The sequence below is a fragment of the Halichoeres trimaculatus genome, unplaced genomic scaffold (genome assembly GCF_033239565.1).
Source record: "Halichoeres trimaculatus isolate MK-OKI-2021-1 unplaced genomic scaffold, fHalTri1.1 fHalTri1_scaffold_9, whole genome shotgun sequence".
In the NCBI taxonomy this organism is placed as follows: Eukaryota; Metazoa; Chordata; class Actinopteri; order Labriformes; family Labridae; genus Halichoeres; species Halichoeres trimaculatus.
This window is the reverse complement of record NW_027437188.1, coordinates 23090479-23112048: the sequence shown is the minus strand read 5'-3', so window position 1 is coordinate 23112048 and position 21570 is coordinate 23090479. Positions and strand designations below refer to the sequence as shown.

The 21570-nt window shown below is 42.7% G+C and overlaps 1 protein-coding gene across 2 annotated transcripts; it reads left to right on the top strand.

Annotated features, from left to right (window-relative positions):
* Positions 1 to 596: 596 nt before the first annotated feature.
* On the top strand, positions 597 to 18379 carry LOC141797617 (mediator of RNA polymerase II transcription subunit 13-like). 2 transcript variants are annotated; one of them, XM_074679179.1, is made up of 30 exons: positions 597 to 1500; positions 2246 to 2480; positions 3483 to 3651; positions 5553 to 5698; positions 5806 to 6003; positions 6299 to 6493; positions 6599 to 6755; positions 6851 to 6958; positions 7048 to 7764; positions 7861 to 8077; positions 8347 to 8377; positions 8474 to 8595; positions 8690 to 8777; positions 8869 to 9065; positions 9155 to 9354; positions 10079 to 10962; positions 11065 to 11232; positions 11355 to 11578; positions 11693 to 11888; positions 11971 to 12337; positions 12535 to 12751; positions 14365 to 14556; positions 14638 to 14861; positions 14967 to 15109; positions 15216 to 15374; positions 15470 to 15652; positions 15743 to 15888; positions 16212 to 16376; positions 17269 to 17369; positions 17463 to 18379. In XM_074679179.1, the coding sequence occupies exons 1-30, from the start codon at positions 1435 to 1437 to the stop codon at positions 17593 to 17595; spliced, it is 6348 nt and encodes a 2115-aa protein (XP_074535280.1). In that variant the 5' UTR covers positions 597 to 1434; the 3' UTR covers positions 17596 to 18379. The 2 variants fall into 2 exon arrangements, with proteins under 2 accessions (XP_074535280.1, XP_074535279.1); XM_074679178.1 differs by having other exon boundaries at positions 8669 to 8777.
* Positions 18380 to 21570: the final 3191 nt, after the last annotated feature.

Sequence of the window (21570 nt, the reverse complement as noted above, 5' to 3'; positions counted from 1 at the left end):
GCCCTGTGGTTTACTTAGGTTATGACAGGATAACGTTGATGTGCGCTTGAATGCATCAAGTTTATGTGTTATAAAACCTTTGTGCAAGACGTTGTAATCTGCACTGAACGCTTTTTAGCTCTAAGGTGTGAGCCTCGGAAACTGAAGTTGTACATGCACACTCCAGCCGAGATTCACAGATTAACCTAACAGCCAAATTAATACCGCAGGGATCATTGTTGCCTACACTACTTGACCTAGATAACTTCATTGTGCAGTTTCAGACAACACACAAAGCCAGCCACCAAACATATAATATAGTTGTTTTTAAATTTGTATTATCTGAAGCAATGTAGTGGTTTGTTTTTGTTTTGTTTTGTTTTGTTTTGTTTTGTTTGTTTTTTAATAATAAAGAAATAAATAACAGAAAATTCTCAAATAAAATTTTTCCTCTCTTTCTTTTTTTGGAACAGTGAAAAGCAGCAGATGTTGTCACATTGTAGCATGTTTTGTAACAGACCTCATTGAGGAGTGACCACTGACTGTATGACAGATGCACTGGAGCTCTCATCTTGTAAACTGTGAAGTCATGGAGCTACTTGAAGACGGATGACGCCCCCATTACCGCAAATTGGCCAATAGGAGTTGAGAGGCAGAGTTGTCCTCCTGGCCGCCATTAAAGAATTCAATCCATGAACTGAAATAATGGAAATCTGCAGGACCCATGGATCAGGCTGTGGAAAGTAGCCGATGAGTAGTCTCGCTATTTTGGCATTTTGTCTGTTTTAAGAGTAGTTTTAGTATGACGGAGATCTGTGATGTTTTTCGCGAAAATGAGGGCGGTGTAGCTAATTGTTTTATTTAGCTAGCAAGCTAGCGTTGGAGCTCTGGTATGTTAGCTTTTGTGCTAGCAGGCTAGCAGAGATCAGGGGGAGGGGAGAGTTCCTTTGCTTTGAAATTGTTTCAGATCAGCTAGCCTGTATTAGCATTAGCACACCAGGGACTAAGCTTTTAGGGTGAAGTTTTTTAGTGACCGAGCCCGAGTTTCTTATTGCGCATACAACTTTTCTTTTGTTTGATTGAACGATAGTCTGTCCAGGTCATGTTAACATAGGCTATTTGATGTTAAGGTTGTGTAGCAGCAAGCCTGCGGCTAACAAGATCAGACAATACATTTCAAACAGGATTGATGAATCGAATAGCTAGAAGCTTACAGTTGACGCTATCTGACTGCCTGTCTATCAGTAGCTTAGCTATAGGGCTAGTAGTGGCTAGCGCCGGTTAGAAGTTGTCTGTTAGACTAGCGGTCGCTAGCTACAGCTAGCAAGTTGGTCAGCGCTTTAACGGGATAATTACAACTGAACATCGCTTCGGAAGCGAGTTTATAAGATCAGCTCTTGCCCCCGTTGGTGATTGAGACAATGGACGTAAACGCTACAACCACGCAGTGAAAGGATGAGTTCGTGCTTTGTACCAAACGGGGCCAGTTTGGAGGATTGCCACTCCAACCTCTTCTGCCTGGTAAGACTGCTGCCTGCTTCAGCTAGCGTTAGCTGTGATACTGAGAGGCCAGAAAGCCATTTTGGCTAATCAGGCAACAAGCTTTGTAACGTCAGTTGCAGACTGGCGTGAAGGCATCGGGCCTGCAACTTGCAAATCGTGATCAAGCTAACTTTCATAACAGAGCCAGTACACACTGCAGGCCTAATATTTTTTTGCTTGCAAATATGACATGATCGCGTCATTACACAGCATTAGTATCAAAAATACCTGTCTAACTTTTATTTAAGTTGAAAGATTGCAACAGCTTGGGGTAACTACTAAAAACATGTCAAACCAGCTTGGTTTTCTTGAATTAAAGTGACATCACGAGTATTTATGAAACACAAATGGGTACGTCACAGAGTTGGTGTAATAACTTGATACAACTACCCGGAGTTTAGAGCAACTAGTAGAGCTGCATCACTGGTGTAATACAACAGCTATAGCTACACTGGTAATAAAAAGTTGTGTTTTCAGTCACACTTTTGGTGTCACATGGTTTAAGTGTTGCACAACTTAAATGTCAGCAAAATCTTCTCCTAATTTTTTGCATTAAAAGTGCTTTCCTATATGACTGGACAAGTAGCTTTCAGCTTCACATCACTGTGTGTATGTGGAGGAAGAAACACACTCCCTGGGTTATGCTGTTGATTACAGATGATTAACTTAATGTTGTTAAGCTCTGTTATGTGTTAATTCTTACTTTGTTTTTCCATCTTTTTAGGCTGATTTAACTGGAATAAAATGGCGGCGTTTTGTGTGGCAAGGACCCACATCTTCGCCCATCCTTTTCCCTGTGACAGAGGAGGATCCCATCTTATGTAGTTTCAGCCGATGCTTGGCGGCAGATGTGCTGAGCGTGTGGAGAAGACACCACACCCCGGGTCGTAGGGAGCTGTGGCTCTTCTGGTGGGGTGACGACCCCAGTTTTGCAGAGCTAATCCACAATGAGCTTTCAAGTAAGTGGAAGCAACATATCCATTTTCATTGAAAACCGGAAATGAAGATTTGGGATTCCCCGGTCGGAACTGGTTTCAGTTATAACCTTTCTGGTTACCTGGTGTTAAAAGAAACTTCAATGGTACATCATCACTTGATATAGCGCACTTTGTAATATGCAAACTATAAGAGATGTAAACACACTCAAGTTTGTGACAGTGATAGGTTGAAGCTGCTGAGCTGACATGAAGTTGCAGCTGGAACTTGCTTGTTGAAAACTCACTTCTTGTTTCAACTTGTTTAGTGTTTGATCGCAATGCCAGAAACTGTTAACTGTGGCAAAATGCTTCAATGCAGATTTAATGATCCACATTCTGATGATAATATGTCATGATAACCAAACTCAACTGTGGCTAACAAGCCTTTTAAGTCCCTAAAGCCTTGAGGAATCTATTGGCTCTCTGCCATCCTGCCACTAGACTGTTTGGTAGCAAAAGAGCAAAAAGTTGTGCATCAAACTAATCGGGCACAGTCTGAATTTTCAGACAACTTAGCTGTTTTGTTCAGATAGTTGTATCTGTGAAAAAAAGTTTCTTGTGGCCGGTGACATTTCTCTGCTCTATCTGAGGGGAGATTGATTGTTATGTGAGAGCAACAGAAATCAGTCCATGCAGAAGAACTTTTCACAACTGCAAATCTACTGAGAAAGTTGCCAAGTCTAGCTCAGAGTTGGAAACCTACATTGAATTAATCATTAATCAAAACATTGTTTACCAGGCGCTCAGTGTGCCCCCCTTACAGGAGAAATCCAGAACTATTCACAGGCACAGTTTACTGTAAACAATCTGACTAATTTCTGACACAATCTTTTCTTTCTTATAGTTTAACATACATTATCTATTAAGATGACTGTTTAAATAGGTTAATTTGGAAATTACAGAAGTAGAGTCCCTTAAATTCATGTCAAGTGTTTTTTTTTTCTTCCCACAAGCACCTGGTTTAATTCCTCTGCCCTTTTTCAGGTGAAGAGGATGGTGAGTGGGAGAGCGGCCTGTCCTACGAGTGTCGGACGCTCCTGTTCAAGGCCATCCACAACCTGCTGGAGCGCTGTCTCATGAACCGTGGCTTTGTTCGCATCGGCAAGTGGTTCGTCAAGCCATACCAGAAGGAAGAGAAGACCATAAATAAAAGGTATGTCCTGCTTTTAGTAATCAGTAATGCAGGAAACGTGTTGAAGTTTCATCAGAGATTGTTTCTGCGTTAAACCAGTGGGAGCTACCTGTTGTGTATGTGGTCACAGCTTTATGTGTATGCTGCAAGATGCTGACCTCCTCTTTCTCTTCTAAACAAAGACATTTTTTCACTTTCCAGAGTTATTCCTGTATTGTTAGCTTCTGTGAATGAACCTTAACATTTTCTGCCAATGTTTCATCAGTAAAAGAGGGTTGTGCTTTTGTTTCAAGGCTGATCATTCTTGAGTATTGTAGTGTTGTTTTAAATCTGTAACATGGCAGCAGCAGACCATGTGGGAAATGTGATGTGCAAATGATTGCAGCCACACTGGGCAGATGTTCCTGTTGTTTTAAGTTCTGCTTCAGACTTCCCAAAACAGTTCCTGCTCTTGCACAGCCACTAATTGTTAGAATTCCCATTTGGGATTCTGCTGGAAAGTAGTCCTTGCAGCTGTATTGTTTCAACTTTGATGTCACTAGCTGTCGGCTGTTAGTGGGAAGCAGACATCACCTTATTCAAAAAGATTCCTGTAAGCCGTGTTTAAGTGTCACTGAGCTGTGTCCTTTTCTATGCTGCTCCAAAAATCTTTTTGGCGAATTTGTTGCCAGATCTGCACAAAACCCACCAGGTCCATGTTGTTCTAAATCATCCAGCAGTTCTTAGAGAAATGATCTGATTCCTGGAATAATGTGGTGAAGTGTCACAGGATTATTACATTTTTCTAATTGCATCATCAGTAAGGCACTTTTTGAACTGGTTTCACTCTCACCAAGCATGAAAATGCCTCCAAGACTGTTGTATAACTTCCACATCAGTTTTGAGTTTGTTTTAGGAAACAAAGAAAAATCTCCAGTTTCCCAAACTTTGGAGTTAAATCTGGTGCGTGTTGTCGCCGTTTGTCAAAGTACAAGCTTGAGGCGAACCAGCAGCTACGCATAAACTACTGTCGGGTTCAGAGCAGGCTCCTGCTCAGCTGTATTTTCTCACTGTATATAAAGGTGGGCAACATACATTCAGCCCAGCGCTGGATTAAGTAGGCTGGTGCATCTTGGAGTTCCCTAACAAGCTAATTTGAGCCTTTGCTTTTTGGCTGACTTGTTTCTGATACACATCTACTTCTGGCTCAGCTCCCACTGGCAGCGCTGTCAGTGCTTTCTGAGAGTTAAAGCCGCTTCTACAACACAGTTGTTGCATGAAACAAGAGGTGATTTCTTGCTCTCTGGCGTTTAGCTTCTGTTTTTCCAGAAAGATGTCTACAAGTGTAAGTGTGTGTAAGAGGCAGCAGCGCAGCACCTCTGACAGAAGCATCTGGCAGCCTCGCTGTCGCCTGCCCTCTCTGGCTGGTAAACAGGGCAGTCTTTGGAAAATGCTGAGTGTGCACTGTGGTTTTACGGCAACCATGTCAACAAGTACTATTTTAGTGCAGTTAGCTGCCTGGCCTTCCAGAAGTAGTTGGGGAATAAATCAGAATATTGTTTTAACATGTCAGGACTATAATAATCTGAAGTGGGTATTTTTTGACTCTGGTTTGTGAGGAGGCTGTAGCTGTAAAACAGAGTGTGTGTTATGTGCAATATCAGATCATAGACTTTACAACCTCCTGTCTACGCTCAATATCAGCGGGGGGAACAGTTATCACCTGGAAACATGATATGGATCTAAACATTGTGCTGAAAATACAAACTTCACATTTCCACCAGTCAGCCTCCACCTTTTTTTACCCCTCCATAATAAACCACACGTAGTGCGTTGATAATTCTAAGCCTGCAGGAATTTACATCAGCTTTTAGGTAATGATGGATTGTTTGTTTGACTCAATGGACTCAAAATACGTGTGTTCTATTTTTCTGATCATGCAGTGAGCACCTATCCTGTGCATTCACATTCTTCGTACACGGCGACAGCAATGTGTGCACAAGTGTGGAGATCGCCCAACATCAGCCTCTCCAGCGCCTGAGTGAGGAGCATCTCAGTCTCGCCCAGCAGAGCTCCACCCCCTTGCAAGGTACTTTCCCTCCACCCCTGCTGGATTTGATCCCATATTTTTTAAACCGGCTTTTAAATCTGTGTGTTCTAAATATTTTTTTTCTACCCTTCCCTCTCTAACCCCAGTCATCTTGAGCCCATACGGTCTGAATGGGACCCTAACCGGTCAGGCTTTTAAGATGTCAGACCACCCCACTCAGAAGCTCATAGAAGAGTGGAGGCAGTTTTATCCCATCAGCCCCAATCCAAAGCAGGTACAGGAGGACAAGATGGAAGATACAGACTGGGAGGATGACTCCCTGGCGGCTGTAGAGGTCCTTGTTGGTAAGGAAGAAAGACACTGGTTTTATTTTTTTATTTGACGTATTATGTTTAGAATAATAAAATGATCATAAATGAAGTCTAGGATTTCAAAAAATGCTCATTTCCCCCTCCAAGCAAATCACTTCCAATTGGATTCTACTGCAAACAGTTATTAAAACAGGATTCAAAAAAGCTGAAATGAAACAATGTAAATTACACATCAAAAAAAGTAATGGAAATGTTTTAAAACACTTGTACAAACATTTTCTTTTCACTTCTGATTTTTGACTAAGCACATTTGTTTGTTTTCTTGCAGCGGGAGTAAGGATGGTTTACCCTTCCTGCCTGGTGCTGCTCCCCCTGTCTGACCTCCCCGCAGTGGTCCCTCAGGGCTCGACTAACACCTCAGGAAGCCTGTGTGGTGCTCAGCAGGGTCAGGCTACTCACAGAGACCCCGCCATGTCCTCTGTCACTCTGACTCCCCCCACATCACCAGAGGAGGCTCAGACCGGTAAGACTTGGAGATTTTCTTAAAATGGAACACACTTTTCAGCATTTGATATCTCTCTGAGAGTCTGACCCTTTTTTCTGTTTTTCTTTACTTTTTTTAAAATAGATTATCAGCCCGCCCACAGGTGGCTCAAGTTGTCCTCTGCATCCGATGGCTGTAGCTCCAACAACACTCTTCATGGGGGGAAAATCCCTCGCAGGCTGGCCAGCCAGATGGTGGAGTCTGTGTGGCAGGAGTATAACATCAACCGCACAGGGCACAAGTAAGTGCAGTATTACCTCCACAGTGTAGGTCATGTATCTGGTCAAAGAACTGTATCTGTGTTGACTGACAAGATGTCTGTCTTTATTCTTATAGGAGGAAATTTACTACATTGACCAACGGCACCTGTGAGGAGGAGCCTGACAAAACTGGACTTTGGGATTTTGTGGAGCCGACGAATCGGTCTAACTGTAACTGCTTAAGGTAAGATGGAGAATGCACTCACATGTGACTCTTGTTAAACTCTTGAAAATGAAATATTCAGTAAGAACCATTTTTTAAATTTTCCATAGACACAAGAACCAGAAACAGCGATCCAGCAGCACCTCAGGACACACGCCTTCATCAGGCCAGCCGGCCCAGCCGACCCCCAAACACAAGCTGGGTGAGAAGCTGGAGAAGGCGGAGAAGCAGCAGAAAAGGCCACAAACTCCTTTTCACCACCGCAACTCTGTCAGTGAGGAGCAGTCCCTGGAGCCGCAGACACAGAGGCTCTGTCTGAGACCGCAGGAGGAGAGTTCATACCCCAGCCTGCACCACGTCGACACAGTGCCCTCCAAAGCGCCCACGCTGCACACCCATGGCCCTCCAGCAGACCTCGTTGGCTCACCGCCCCCACCTCCTCTCAGCCCACATCTTGGCGATCACGCGGAGGGTGAAATGACTCCAGGTGGCATAAAGAGCTCATCTACGCCGATTCACCAGCCATTCTACCCGCCGTCTGTGGAGCCATGTTTGCTGCCGCAGAAGAACTCGTCGGAGGAGCCTCCACTGGAGAACATTCCTCTGCCTCTGCCTTTCCCTCCAAACTACAACGAAACCTTAGAACCCACTGTCTTCGTCGGCTCGGCCATTAACCCAAACGAAGACTGCACCCACAACCCTTGGAAGTATTTCAACCTGCCAAGGAAGAAGGCGACTAACTTGCAGACGCCACAACTACCTGTGGATAAGATCATAGATGATTCTGGGGGCGGCGGAGGAACAGAAAGTGTTATGTCTGTCACTGAGTGAGTATTCATTTACTCAGCCTCAGCTTCATTATAACAAAAATACCAGTGATTTTCAAACAGCCAGCTTAATGTGCATCATGTCTTCCCTCACAGGGTGATGTCAGGCTCCACACACACCCTGAAGGTGTCTCAGGAGCTGGTGAAGACCTACACCCAGCGGAGAAACAGCCATCTTGTGTCTGCAATAGGGGACGGAGACCACAGCGAGGAGCCGGATCCGTATGCCTTTGTTGAGGGAGATGATGAGTTCACCTTTACTGATAAAAAAGACAAACCTGGATCTGAGAGAGAAGGCAACAAGAAATACAAGGTTGGTTCATGACCGTGGTACTTGGAAATAACAAAAGCATCTTTGTATGAACCAAGTCACAAAATCGTTAACAAAGAACAAACCTGGAGCTCGGAGAAGAGAAACACATTACCCTTCTTTTTTTCCCAATAGTTTTATAACACATGTTTGTATTCCTCAGATAGTTATGGTATTGTTTTAGCAGCCACTTGAACTTTGATACCAGGAGATATTTTCAAACTTGGTGTACAGTGTTCCTTCAGTGTGTGACCTTTTCTCGTTTCTCACAGGGGGATGATGGAGGTGGAGCTTCAGGAGATGGTGAGAGTTTATTCCCTCTGGTAGACATTAAAATGAATACAGCATAAGTCATTGGTGTCTCCTTAACGCTGTTCTCTACATGTTTTTGTGTCTCAGATGGTCAGGGTACATCAGGGAATAAGCCCTCAGCCTCGACCAGCCTCATCCATGAGAACGACCTCGCTGTGTCCTACAGTGACCTGGACAAGATCTTCAACTCTGATGAAGACGAGCTAGCGGTGAGTTCACCAGCTGCTGATGTAGACCCGTAAAATCTTTTGTGAAAGAAGTTGGATTGAAAGTAAAGTTTAGCTTTTCACCCTTCTCGCACAGCCTGGATCTAAAAGAGCTGGAGCAGGCACAGATGACAAGTTTGGTAAAGAGGTGAAAGCTGCCACATCGGACCCCCTGTCTTGCATAAGTAAGGAGCCCAGACATGATTTAATCAGTGTTTGTTGTAAATTTTATAACCACGTTGTTTCAAGAGAAGTTATCATGCATTATTTCTGTAGGCTCAGTAGACCTGCACCAGATGTTTCCCACCCCGCCTTCCCTGGAGCAACAGGGTTACTCCCCTATGAACACCGGGAGCAAGGACAGCCTGGAAGCAGGGGCAGGTCTCACCCTGTTGGACGGCAGCCAGCTCAACAACCACTTCAAGATGGAGGTGGAGGAAGGATTCTGCAGCCCCAAGCCATCTGAAGTGAAGGTACAACATGTTACTCACCTACCAGGTGCAGCGCAAGTGGGAAATGGAGCCACATCAATGTTCTTTACCATTTCTTGTTTTGCCTGTAGGACTTCTCCTTTGTGTACAAGCCAGAAACGAGTCAGGTATTCATCGGGTGTTCCATGTATGCCCCCCTGAAGACGCTACCCAGCCAGTGTCTGCTGCCTATCAAACTACCTGAGGAGTGTGTGTACACGCCCAGCTGGACCATGGGTAAAATGGAGCTCATACCCCCGGTGACAAACGTGAACCTCCTCACCAAAGATAGGTGGGTGCATTGAGATTGGCGGTACAGTTAGTGCTGCATTTATTGCCTACATTACAGCAGACGTGTTTGTCCAAAGTCTCACAAATACTGTCTTTCCTCAGCCTATTCATTTCCCAAATTGGGCCTCACACTTTAATTGCCTGTATATGTGTAAATTTTGAGATTCCTTGGTCTGTTTTCTTCCCAAAATTTGAAGTATTTCATAATTTGGTGTTAAAAAAAATAATTTCTTTAATTGAAGGCCTCTTTATTGAACAGAAAATCTGTTTGAAATCTGTTAGGAAGTGGTTAAGGAACTCTAAAACTTTATGTGGGGGCAAGACCAACAAACATTAAAATTTTCTCTTTTGTAATTATGACTGAAAGTAAAGAATTTCTAATTCTAGGCTCAAAGTCAGAAGAATAAAGCTAGAACTGAAGGAAAAAGACTGAAATCTCGGGGGTCTGACATTAATTTCAAATTCTTTAAAAAAGTCAAAAACTGTATTTAAATAATAAATATAATTATTTGTAAAAAAGCAAGACTTGGGAGAAAAAAAACAAAACTTTGTGATTAATTTTGGAAGTCTTTCTGAGATCATAATTTAATCACTGAACACTCACTTAAGACAGAAATTTTTTTAAAAAGTCTATTTTTTTTCTCAAATTGCCGGTCCCATTTCCCTTATCAACTTTTTTATTTAGAAAAAACAATTAGCTGATTTGAATTCTCTTTCTCTGACAGTAACGTCCCAAGTGTGGAGCCAGACTACAGCCAAACCTACACCCCTCAGACCCACACACCTTTCATGTCCAGCAGTGCTCCTCCCAGCAACAGTGGTACTGGCATCCTGCCCTCTCCAGCTACACCGCGCTTCTCTGTTCCTACACCTCGCACCCCACGCACTCCAAGGACGCCCCGTGGTCCATCTAGTGTCCAAGGCTCGCTCAAGTATGATAACTCTGACCTTTACTCCCCCGCCTCCACTCCCTCCACTTGTCGACCACTGAGCTCTGTAGAGCCAGCCACTGTCCCCTCCATCCCTGAGGCCCACAGCCTGTACGTCACCCTCATCCTCTCTGAGTCTGTCATGAACCTCTTTAAGGACTGCAACTTTGACAGCTGCTGTGTGTGCGTCTGCAACATGAACATCAGAGGAGCTGACGTAGGTGTGTACCTCAAGGACAATGGTGAGGCGCAGTACCCTTGCACCTGTGGCTTCAGCGCGGTCACTAATCGGCGCTTCGGCCAATCAGCCGGGCTGTTCCTGGAGGACGAGCTGGACGTGGTGGGACGGGGTTCAGACTCCAGCCGGGACACGGAGCGGTGTTTTGAGGAGCTGCGAGCCTCACACAAAGCCGGCAGCGTGGCAGAGAAAGCTCCAGATGAACTGATCCTGCTGCTGCAGGACCAGTGCACCAATCCCTTTGCGCCAATGGCAGGAGTGGAGTATCCCAAGCTGGGAGCAGTCCCCAGTTCTTTTCTGAGGGTGGAGGAAAGAGACTGTCACAATGACTGCTACATGGCTCTGGAGCATGGCCGGCAGTTTATGGACAATATGTCAGGAGGCAAAGTAGATGAAGCACTCGTGAAAAGCACCTGTCTTCATCAGTGGCCAAAATGCAAATGTATGTACTTTTGTACCACAACTTCTTCTTAATCTTTCCTCCTTCATTCCTTCACACAAGACTGAGTTAATAATGATTTCTCCCTGTTTTCTCCTCTTGTAGCAGCAGACATGAGCAAGCTGTTCTCTCAGGATGTCCTGCGGGTGTTGTTGTCTCTCCAGCCTGTGCTGCAGGACACCATTCAGAAGAAGAGGAGTGTTCGCTCATGGGGTGTTCAGGGACCGCTCACCTGGCAGCAGTTCCACAAGATGGCTGGGAGGGGATCATATGGTATGTTTGAAACATTTGGCACCAAATCCGTCTCTAACAAAAGATCTATTATGAAGTATTTTGCTCCTCCATCACTTGCAGAAACAACAAAACAAAGAACTTTTTCCTTCTTTTCACTACAGGAACAGATGAGTCTCCAGAGCCTCTGCCCATCCCCACATTTTTGGTGGGTTATGAGTATGACTTTGTGGTACTGTCTCCTTTTGGGCTGCCCTACTGGGAGAAGCTTCTTCTGGATCCTTTTGGTTCCCAGAGAGATGTTGGCTATGTCGTTATCTGCCCTGAAAACGAAGCTCTGCTCAGCAGGGCAAAGACGTTCTTCAGGGATCTGAGTGCTATGTATGAGGTATGCAAGTGTAATAAAACTCATCCTTCCTGTTCTGACATGAAATCAAAAACAGATTTATGCTCTCCTGAAATGATCCTCATAGTTTCATTTTCTCTTTCTTTGTCATGAAAGGCGTGCCAGCTTGGACAACACAGACCCATCTGTAAGAGTCACCCAGAGGGCGTATTGAAGGTTGGCACCACAGACGGGAGGAGCATGACAGAGCAGCCCCTTAGTGACTGGTTCCTTAAGATGGCTGCCAGAGACGCAAACAATGAAGCCTTTAACAAGCTCAAACTCTTCGCTCAAGTGTGCCGCTATGATCTAGGTAACATTTTACTCCACAAAGAAAATATAACTGCATGTTTTATAAAAGCAGCATCTGATGTATTTCCTTTTTTTCCTTTCAGCTCCGTACCTGTCAGAGCAGTCTTTGGATAGCTCTCTCTTGTCCCAGCGCAGCCCTTTTGTGTCCTCCTACCAGACTTCCAACTCTTCCAGCAACTCCTCAGGACCCCAGAGCACCAACACTACCAGCTCCAGCACCAGCTCTGCCCAAGTCAACAGCACCCCGCCCTCCTCCTCCTCTTCCTCCTCCGCCGGGTCCCAGACTATTGGTGGAATTGCCCCAGCAAAGCCAAATTCCTACTCACCTTTTGGGACTGGAAGTTTGCAGGGGAGCGCGTCTCAGAACGGGCCCCAGTTAAACTCCCAGAATCCAGCAGAGAATGGACCTTCCACCAACCAACCTCAGGCGCCCACCGAGGCTCCAGAGAGGTAAGATTTGGAGATTGAACACATCAACCAGACTCAGAGCACAGATTTATCTCCTGGTATTTTATTCTGCATTAGAAATTGTCTCCATTATTTAAAGATCTTATTTGGTAGAATTAAATGAGTAAACGATGCCAGTGATGCTCGACTTGTTTGTGTTTTGATTTCTGCAAACTCTAAACCCTGCTTTTCCCCCACAGCACAATGGAGAGAGACAAAGTGGGAAAGCCTACAGACGGAGAGTCTCATGCAGTGTCGTACCCGCCTGCCATCGTGGTTTACATTGTCGATCCCTTCAGCTACGAAGACGCAGACCGAGAAGTCCACTCCAGCGCGTACACCCTGGGTCTGCTACGCTGCTACATGGAGATGCTGCAGTTCCTGCCCGCTCGTATTAGAAACGCCGTCTCAGTACAGGTACAAGACACAGAAAATGTTGTTTTCTAATCATGATATGGTTTGTTTAAGGTTAACAAGGCTGCCATGTGATTAATGAGAGAGTTGCCACAAGGCTGAACCACACAGGTATTCCAGGAAACAGTAGTGATATGTCCTCTTTGCTAGCTTATTTAGAACGGAGACAAGCGAAAATAATCCCCTGATATTAATAACTCAAAAAACGTTTTCGTTTGTGGTCGACATCGACTATCCGATGTTCAAAATCTAATTCCTGTTACAGGCTTTTAATGATTCGTTAGACACATTTAGAAAGACTCTGCCCAACTTGCGCGTCAACTAGAGCCTGACCTAAAGGGGATTTTTGGGGCCGATGCCGATACCGATACTTGGGGCAAAAAAAAAACGATATACAATATATTGGCCATTATCTGATATATTGGCTGACATATGTAATAAATTCATTGATATTCACAGGGTATATACTGTATATGAACACAAATTATTACAATACCCATATGATTCAGAGACAGAAAACTATTGAATTAAAACAAGGAACTTTAATTATAAAACTGTCAACATAAGAACTGTAGTGTTAACCAATGATAAATAAGAACAAGCTGTAAACACAATAATAAATAAATAAGTCAAACTTTAAACACAGTAAGTAGAAAAAAAAGTCAAACTGTAAACACACTGAGCAACTTATACCACGTTAAAACACTGTATTATAGTCTGACTTTAGATAATGGTGGACGTGTGAAATAACAGCCGCATTTATCTCTGTTTATCTCACAAAAAAGCAACTTTCGCGATGTTAAGACGTCATTCTGTAGTCTTACATTTGATAATGGTGGATGGAGGGGCCGGGCGCTCGACCGCCTGCAGCCCAACACACAGACACACAGGAACAGGAGTCACAGAATCTCTGTGGAGCAAAATTTTTATAACAGTGTCAACATCATAAAGGTGCAACACAGTCCTTGTATTGTGCCCATAGCACTTCTAGTTGAAGCTAGAGATTATGGAGTGTCTACAGAAAGAGTTTTGTCTTTTTACTTGACTTTGAGTAAAGATCATTCTTGTATAACATACTACTAAAATCTGATTTAAACTTACAGGTGTTTAAACAAAAGGCAACAACTTAGGCTAAAAAAGCTGCTAGTTCAATTTTATTAAAGGCATTACATTTTTTATTGAAGTAATACTACAAGCAAGTTGTTTTTTTCCCCTCTGGCAGAGTTGGTATTTAGTCAATCAAACTTTATGTTTACAGCACCAAATCACAGTTAATGGTACTTCAAAATACTTTCCAAAACATTATCAGGGCTAGACCCTTGTTAAAGCTGTCCCGAGGGTTTCACCAACATGCAAAATACAATTTTTGATTCTTTGATGATTTAGGGAGGTAATAAATCTCATAACAGAGAAATTTTACATACATTTTTTGCAGACATGAGGCAGATTTTTACGTATTTTTTGTGCTTAACACACCACAATAATACTTCTAGCAACAGCTCAGCAAAGAGCATGTTTTTAGCCTCTTTTGATCCTGATAAGTACTGTTAAAATTCAAGCGCAAACCCACCACTGTGATATATGAATAATTTAATCACATATTTTCTTCTTGTCAGATCGTCCCCTGTCAGTACCTGCTGCAGCCAGTTCACAGCGGGGAGCGTCACCTCTACAGCCAGCACCTCAAGTCTCTGGCCTTCTCCGTCTTCACTCAGTGTCGTCGGCCTCTGCCCAACTCCACCAACTTTAAGGCTCTGACCGGCTTCGGACCCGGTCTTGCCATTGACATGGCACTGAAGAACCCAGAGGTAACAGCCAGTCTGATGACTCGAGAGGTTGGATTGTTTTTTTTAACCTCTTACAAACTAACAAGCTTTCCCTTGATGCAGAGACCTGAGTGTCTGCGGCTGTACACGCCACCCTTCATCTTGGCTCCGGTGAAAGACAAACAGACCGAGCTGGGGGAGACGTTCGGTGAGGCATCTCAGAAGTACAACGTCCTGTTTGTGGGCTACTGTTTGTCACATGACCAGCGCTGGCTGCTGGCGTCCTGTACTGACCAGCACGGAGAACTGCTGGAGACCTGCATCATCAGTATCGATGTACCAAACAGGTACTGAACTTAAGTGCCGATATGAAGCCATGCATTGGTCCCAGATTCTCTTTGGTGCTAGTGATGGAGTGGCGTTTCATTTAAACTTTACTGTGTTTGTCACAGGGCTCGCAGGAAAAAGGGCTCAGCGAGGCGGGTGGGTTTGCAGAAGCTGTGGGAGTGGTGTCTCGGCCTGGTGCAGGTGACATCGCTGCCATGGAGAGTGGTCATTGGGCGTCTTGGTAGAATGGGCCACGGCGAGCTGAGAGGTACACACACACACACACATACACATACTCACCCCAGCATCTGTATTATTTGTTGAACTTGAGTATAGATGATCACGCTAATGTGCCGTCATCCTGCCTCCTACAGACTGGAGTATTCTGCTGAGCAGGAGGAACTTGCAGTCTCTCAGTAAACGCCTGAAGGAAACATGTAGGATGTGTGGCATCTCTGCTGCTGACACTCCCAGCATCCTCAGCGCCTGTTTGGTCGCAATGGAGCCTCAGGGTTCCTTTGTCATCATGCCAGGTAAAAGAAAAACAAAAAAAATTATCTGGATTAAGTCAACATTTTACAAATGGACTCCTGATGAAACTCTCTTCCTCTTCATCTTTTCTTCGCAGATTCCGTATCAACAGGCTCCGTGTTTGGTCGCAGCACCACACTCAACATGCAGACGTCTCAGCTGAGCACACCTCAGGACACATCCTGCACACACATCCTGGTGTTCCCCACCTCAGCCATGGTGCAGGTCAACACCAACACCACGGAGCCAATCGACATCAACTTCAACCCCATTAATCCTGGTGCGTTCTACAGCCAACGTGTAGTCACTTTAATGTTACAAATGCCGACTCTTAGTCCAACCTTGATCTCTGTGTGTTTCTTCTCTGCAGACGGGTCTGATGGAATGGGCATCTTTGACCTGTTTGACAACGACATGGTGGATCCAGACCTCATCAACATCCTGCCAAACTCACCCACAACATCTCCTGTTCACTCTCCTGGTTCTCACTATCACCAGGGAGGAGACGGAAGCAAGGTGAGACTCCTTTTTAGACGCACTGTTCTCTTCATTCTATTGCTTCCATAGATACATGTACAGAGTTACAGCATCTTTAAATTTTTGACCTGAGAGAAAGAGAATGTGAAGCCTTATCTTATTTGCTTTGTTCTGTGGTGCTCAAATGTTGGTACTGCTCTTTAGTAAGAGAAAAATCAATAAATAAAGGCAGCCTGCAACTCTGCTCACTGACTGGTGCTTTAACTGGAAAGAAAAGACTTTTGAAAACCTATGCTGTTGAAAAAGAGTGTTCCCTGTCTTTTTTTTTTATTATTATTAATTTATTCCATGTTGTCTTGCAGGGTCAGAGTGCAGACCGTATGGAGTCCCACGAGGAGGCCCTCAACATCCTTCAGCAGCCAATGGCTTTGGGCTATTTTGTCTCCACAGCCAAGGCTGGACCACTGCCCGACTGGTTCTGGTCGGCCTGTCCTCAAGCTCAGAACCAGTGCCCACTCTTCCTCAAGGTATTTCAGCAATAGAGACTTAATGTTTAATTCTTTTTGGAGTCAAAGCTGCATTCAAGTACTGCTACAACTATTTTCACATAATAGTGTCATTTATCAACTAAATGAGGTTTGACCCAAAGATTAAAGTGATTATTTGTAAGGTAAGATGATATAGAGGTTTTTTTTTCCCTTCGCATACATTTACCTCAAGGTATTTGTAGTTTTGATGGGGTAAAAAACGAATGCAGGGTTTGAAGTCTTTCCTTCCTTGTTTGTACATTTCACCATCTGGTTTCAGTCATAACCTACAAATAACACATTAAAAATGGAAAAGTGTGATTTCCACTGAAGGTCAAGTTTTTTATAAACCGTTCTCAAACATTTTTATTGAAAATTTCTGCTGTGATTCCAGAGTTTGGAAACTTGAAAAATCCTTGAAGCTTTTAAAGCTTTCCTACATTTCTCACTACTTTTTTTAAAAAGTGACGAAAATTTGTCCAAAATGCTGTATTCTTGTTTTGTGTGGTTTTTAAAAATATCCTTCAAGTTTACACAAAACTTTTTAATTTCATCAGATTTTAGTGAAACTGTTAATAAAATATCATTTTCTGGAAAAAGTTTCCAAAAGTTTTAAACTAGATTTATTAAAATTTAACAATAGCCACATTTTTCTGCAAGAAAATTCTTGAAAGAAACCCTGCTTTTAAAAACATTGTATTATTGAAATTGTTGAATCACCATTTTATGTATCTGCTTAAAGTATCTATTCGAAATTTAAAAAATACTAAATACAGTTTAAAGTTTCCTGCTGCAATGGTTGTTGTTAGACCAAGAACTCAGCTGTTTTTGAAAAGCACTTTTATTCCCCCATGGGGGGGTATTGACATGTTTATTTCTATTTTTTTCCCAGGCTTCTCTGCACTTGCACGTGTCTTCTGTCCAATCAGATGAGCTCCTGCACAGTAAACACTCCCACCCACTGGACTCTAACCACACCTCTGATGTGCTCAGGTAAGCAGAGTTTTTAAAGGAGCTGTGAATAGAAGTGTGTCATGTCTCCTGTTAGGACTTTACTCAGTGCTGCTTCTTTCTGTCTCGTGACAGATTTGTTCTGGAGCAGTACAACGCCCTCTCCTGGCTGACATGCGACCCTGCCACCCAGGACCGTCGCTCCTGTCTGCCCGTTCACTTTGTGGTGCTCACACAGATGTACAACTTTATCATGAACATGCTCTGAACTCTCACGGATCAGATAGTAGAGATTTAAACGGATGAAATGTGGGATTCAAGGGATAATCTGACACTCAAAGGACCTCACACTCCATCAGGACAAATGTGGAGGAAGCATCCCTCCCTTTCTTCTTCCCTGATGTATTTCACACAACAAAACACTGACTGACTGACTGGAAGTCTCCAATCAACCAATCAATCAACCAGATGCCAAGAATCCACTTTGGAAGATCAAGGGACGTTTCATAAAGGAGAATAAAATGTCTTTTTAAGGACTGTAGATTGCAATCTTTAAAAATTTTATCTTAATGAAATGCCTGCATATATTATTTATTGTAAGTTTTTAAATGTGGAATTTTTAATGCATAATATCTTTTATATATTAAATCCTAGAGGGTGTGTACATCTCACTGTAAAGGAATTGGTTTAAAGTGTAATTTCTCGATTACAACACGGAACAAACCTGTTCGAGTGAATTTGCTGTAGATTGCTTTTAGAATATTATTTTTTCAAAGGGTACAGACCTTTCTATTGCCACGCTGTAAAAATGAAGTAAAAGCTGGCCTGGGCATTTACGTCCCACCTGACGAGTGGATGAGACTTACCTCTCTGTCTGCTTTGGCTCCAGAGTCTCTCGCACAGTTACTCAATGAGCTCTGAAGAGGAACTAAAAGGTACATTGTCAGATTATATATTTTATATAACAGATTTAGGTAATTGTGTGTGTATATGTGTACATATAATTGTGTGCCGCTACTGATGGTGCAGCTTCTGTTTTAGGAATAAAGTGCGTCTACCTTATGACCTGTGTGCTGCTGGCTTCTTTTAAAGTTTTGGAAGTTTTTTTTTTCATATCAAGATTTCAGTAGATTCAAAGAAAATCCAAGAGAAGCAAAAGAAAACAATAGAAATATCCTCAGCTGTGCGTATGAAAAATTCCAACTTCTAAAGTAGCTCTATACACATCCAATGAAATTTATGAACTTAATTTTTTTTAACATGTTATAATGGAAGAGCGTAATAGTTGAATCAATCTCAAGTTTTTGAAAAAAAAAAAAAGGAATTTATTTTTTATTCTCATTCATGAACAATAATCTCTTTTTATTCTTTGCAAAACATTTAAAGATATTTTCCAAGCAGCAACCTCCGGTCTAAAAATATGAGACAATGCTGAAGTGCTTATAACTGATGTTTTTTAAGTGTCCACTTGAGGCTGGCTTTGAAAGTACCAGAAGTTAAATACACACAAAGACAAAAAAAATGTTTTCACAGCCGAAATAAACATAGTTACAGCCTGGTACAAAAAATGTCTCACATCCAAATCGCTGATTTTACTATCAGCACATACTGTACAGTACGGTGGCCCTGAAGGGCAATGGGAAAAAAATATTTGAGAAGCACAAAATAAATTTCAGAAGCACTACTAAATTTCACAAACCACAAATATATTTCATAAAACACAAATACATCTCACAGAATGCAAATAAAATCATGGATCACAAATTTACTTTCACCGATCACAAAAAAAAGTTTCATCCATCACAAATGAAATTTCATTGATCACCAAATAAATTGTGAGATTTATTTTGTGATTTGTGAGATTTATTTTGTGATGAGTGAGATTTATTTTGTGATGTGTGTTATTTTTTTTTAATTTGTGAAATTTATTTTGTGATGAGTGAAATTTAATTAAGGATGGGTAAAAATTATTTTTTGATGGGTAACATTTATTTTGTGATTGGAGAAATTTATTTTGTAATCAATTACTTTAATATGTGATTTTTATTTGCATTCTTCAAATTGTTTTTGTGTTGTTTTTTTAAATATATTTGTGGTTTGTAAAATGTATCAGTGTTTCTTAAATGTATTTTGCGCTTTTAAAATATTTATTCCCATTGCCCTTCAGGGCCACCACAGTACAGGGGTGAATTTTTTTTCTAACTTGGCAGTTGGAAGTTTAAGATCACAAGTTTGCCCAATCAGGGGCACAGCTAAGCTCACGTGACTGACAGACACCCTATAGCTGTTAGTGTAGAGACTCAAAACTCACTCCACTTCCAATACGGCCATGCCAGCTGATTTGCTTCATAAAAAGTTTAAAAACAAACAGGTGACGCCAAGGAGTTTACCTCCATTTATTATGCAGTCTATGATATTGTCACACATTTTAACTTTGGGTTGTAAATGTACTTGTTGCATGTTGACCACTTCAGTGAAACAAGGTTAATTGTAATTTACTGCTTACATGAAATAACAGTACTGTTACTCATGCTGTGTCCCAAATTGCATACTTCGCACTTGCACTTACTATTTGGAGTGCATAAGTGTGTTTACACTGGTGGTATGGAAAGACACAGTGCACTTTGATTTCTCAGCTGAGGCTCTCCATTGGTCAAAACGTTGAGTGTGAAACAGTGTACCCTTTTCACACTCAATGATCACGTTGGCTTTGTAGATGAAGGGGCAGTAACACATATTATCAGAAAAAAGCAGAACAGCTGTGGACTGTGGAAATGTGAATGTAAGGCAAGGCAAGTTTATTTATGAAGCGCATTTCAGCAACGCAATTAAACATGCTTTACAGAGATACAAATCAGCAAGACATACCAGATGCCAAATGTGATTAATTTATGGATCTACATATGCTGTTCTTTTTTTTCATCAGATTCCTCTGTTTTCTTCTATTCATCACAGGGATTTGAAAGACTCCTTGAATTACAGCCTGGATTCACAGGGGGTGGGGGAGCTCTGTGACTTTTGGTTGTTGGAGGTTTCATGCGAGGTGGAATTGGTGGGGATTGAGGAGGCTAAAGGGAAAGAGTGGAGGGGTTGGATGTGGCGTCAATTGAATTCCAATATTGACAAGGTTCCTCATCCTATCCGTGAAATCCAAGAGCGGGCTGTCTGGACTGGAACGAGACAGTTGGGGGCTAGGTGGGGTCTGTGGAAGTGGAAATTGAAATTCTCATGTTGGGGGCAGAGAAAACTCCTGTTGCTGAGCCAAGGCCTCTGTCTGGGCCAGCAGTCCTCCCGAGCGCCGTCTCATCTATTGTTTTGGATTGTCTTGCTTCTTGTCCTTGGTCGGGGCTGCTGGTGATGTACAGCACATGAATCTTTGAGCCACCTGTTCAGCATCATCAGTCTGCTGAGTCTCATCTCCTTGTTGTACTGTTGGCATGGGTACCTCTGAATTTTGCTTTACAACATCACAGGCTCCTGTGTGTATGATGAGAGATTTCACTGATGGATGCTCAGCAGCAATCTTAGAATTTATTTGACATATCAGACACTAACTTTGGTGATTTTCAGGCTGCAAAAGAATTTTCTCTCACTCTCAGCTCCGTCACCCACTTTCTGGGTTTGAGGATCAGTAGTTAGCCCTTTCTGTAGCGTTCTACAGTGTGATTTAGCTTCATACCTTTCCCTGGTGTCAGAAGATAGGCATTCTTTGGGGGAGTCTGGGGTCTTTCTTAGCTGGATCCCAGTGTCTTGTTTTGGTTTGCGCTTACTTTTTGTCTGTGTCTGTTTTCTCCTTGGTACTGGACTTAAAGCGACACTCCTGTGGGATGGTAGTGCAGGCCAACCAGTTTCATCACAAATCTCTGGGTGCTGGATACTACCTGATAACCTTCTTCCCAGATTCGTCTTTGGTTTTGCTCCAAGTAAATTCCAAGGAGGACTACTGGCTGATTTGTTTCAACCATAAGCAAAAAAGTCAAAGCAGGATAAGATTATATGCCCCAGTCCACTCTAGAGGCTGATATGCAGTTCCACCATAGGAACTATTGTATTTGGGAGAAAAGAACTCTTTTAGCATAGCAGCTCGCTGCAGTAACCACAGTGCACCTGTGGGTTAAAATGAGTGCTTGTTAACTGGTGTCTCCTCGCTGAAAAAGAAACAGCTGTGTGTTTTGTGATCAATCCTGGAACGTTTGACTGTGAATCATAAAGGGTAATGGTTCAGGCCGGGTGAAAACCATTC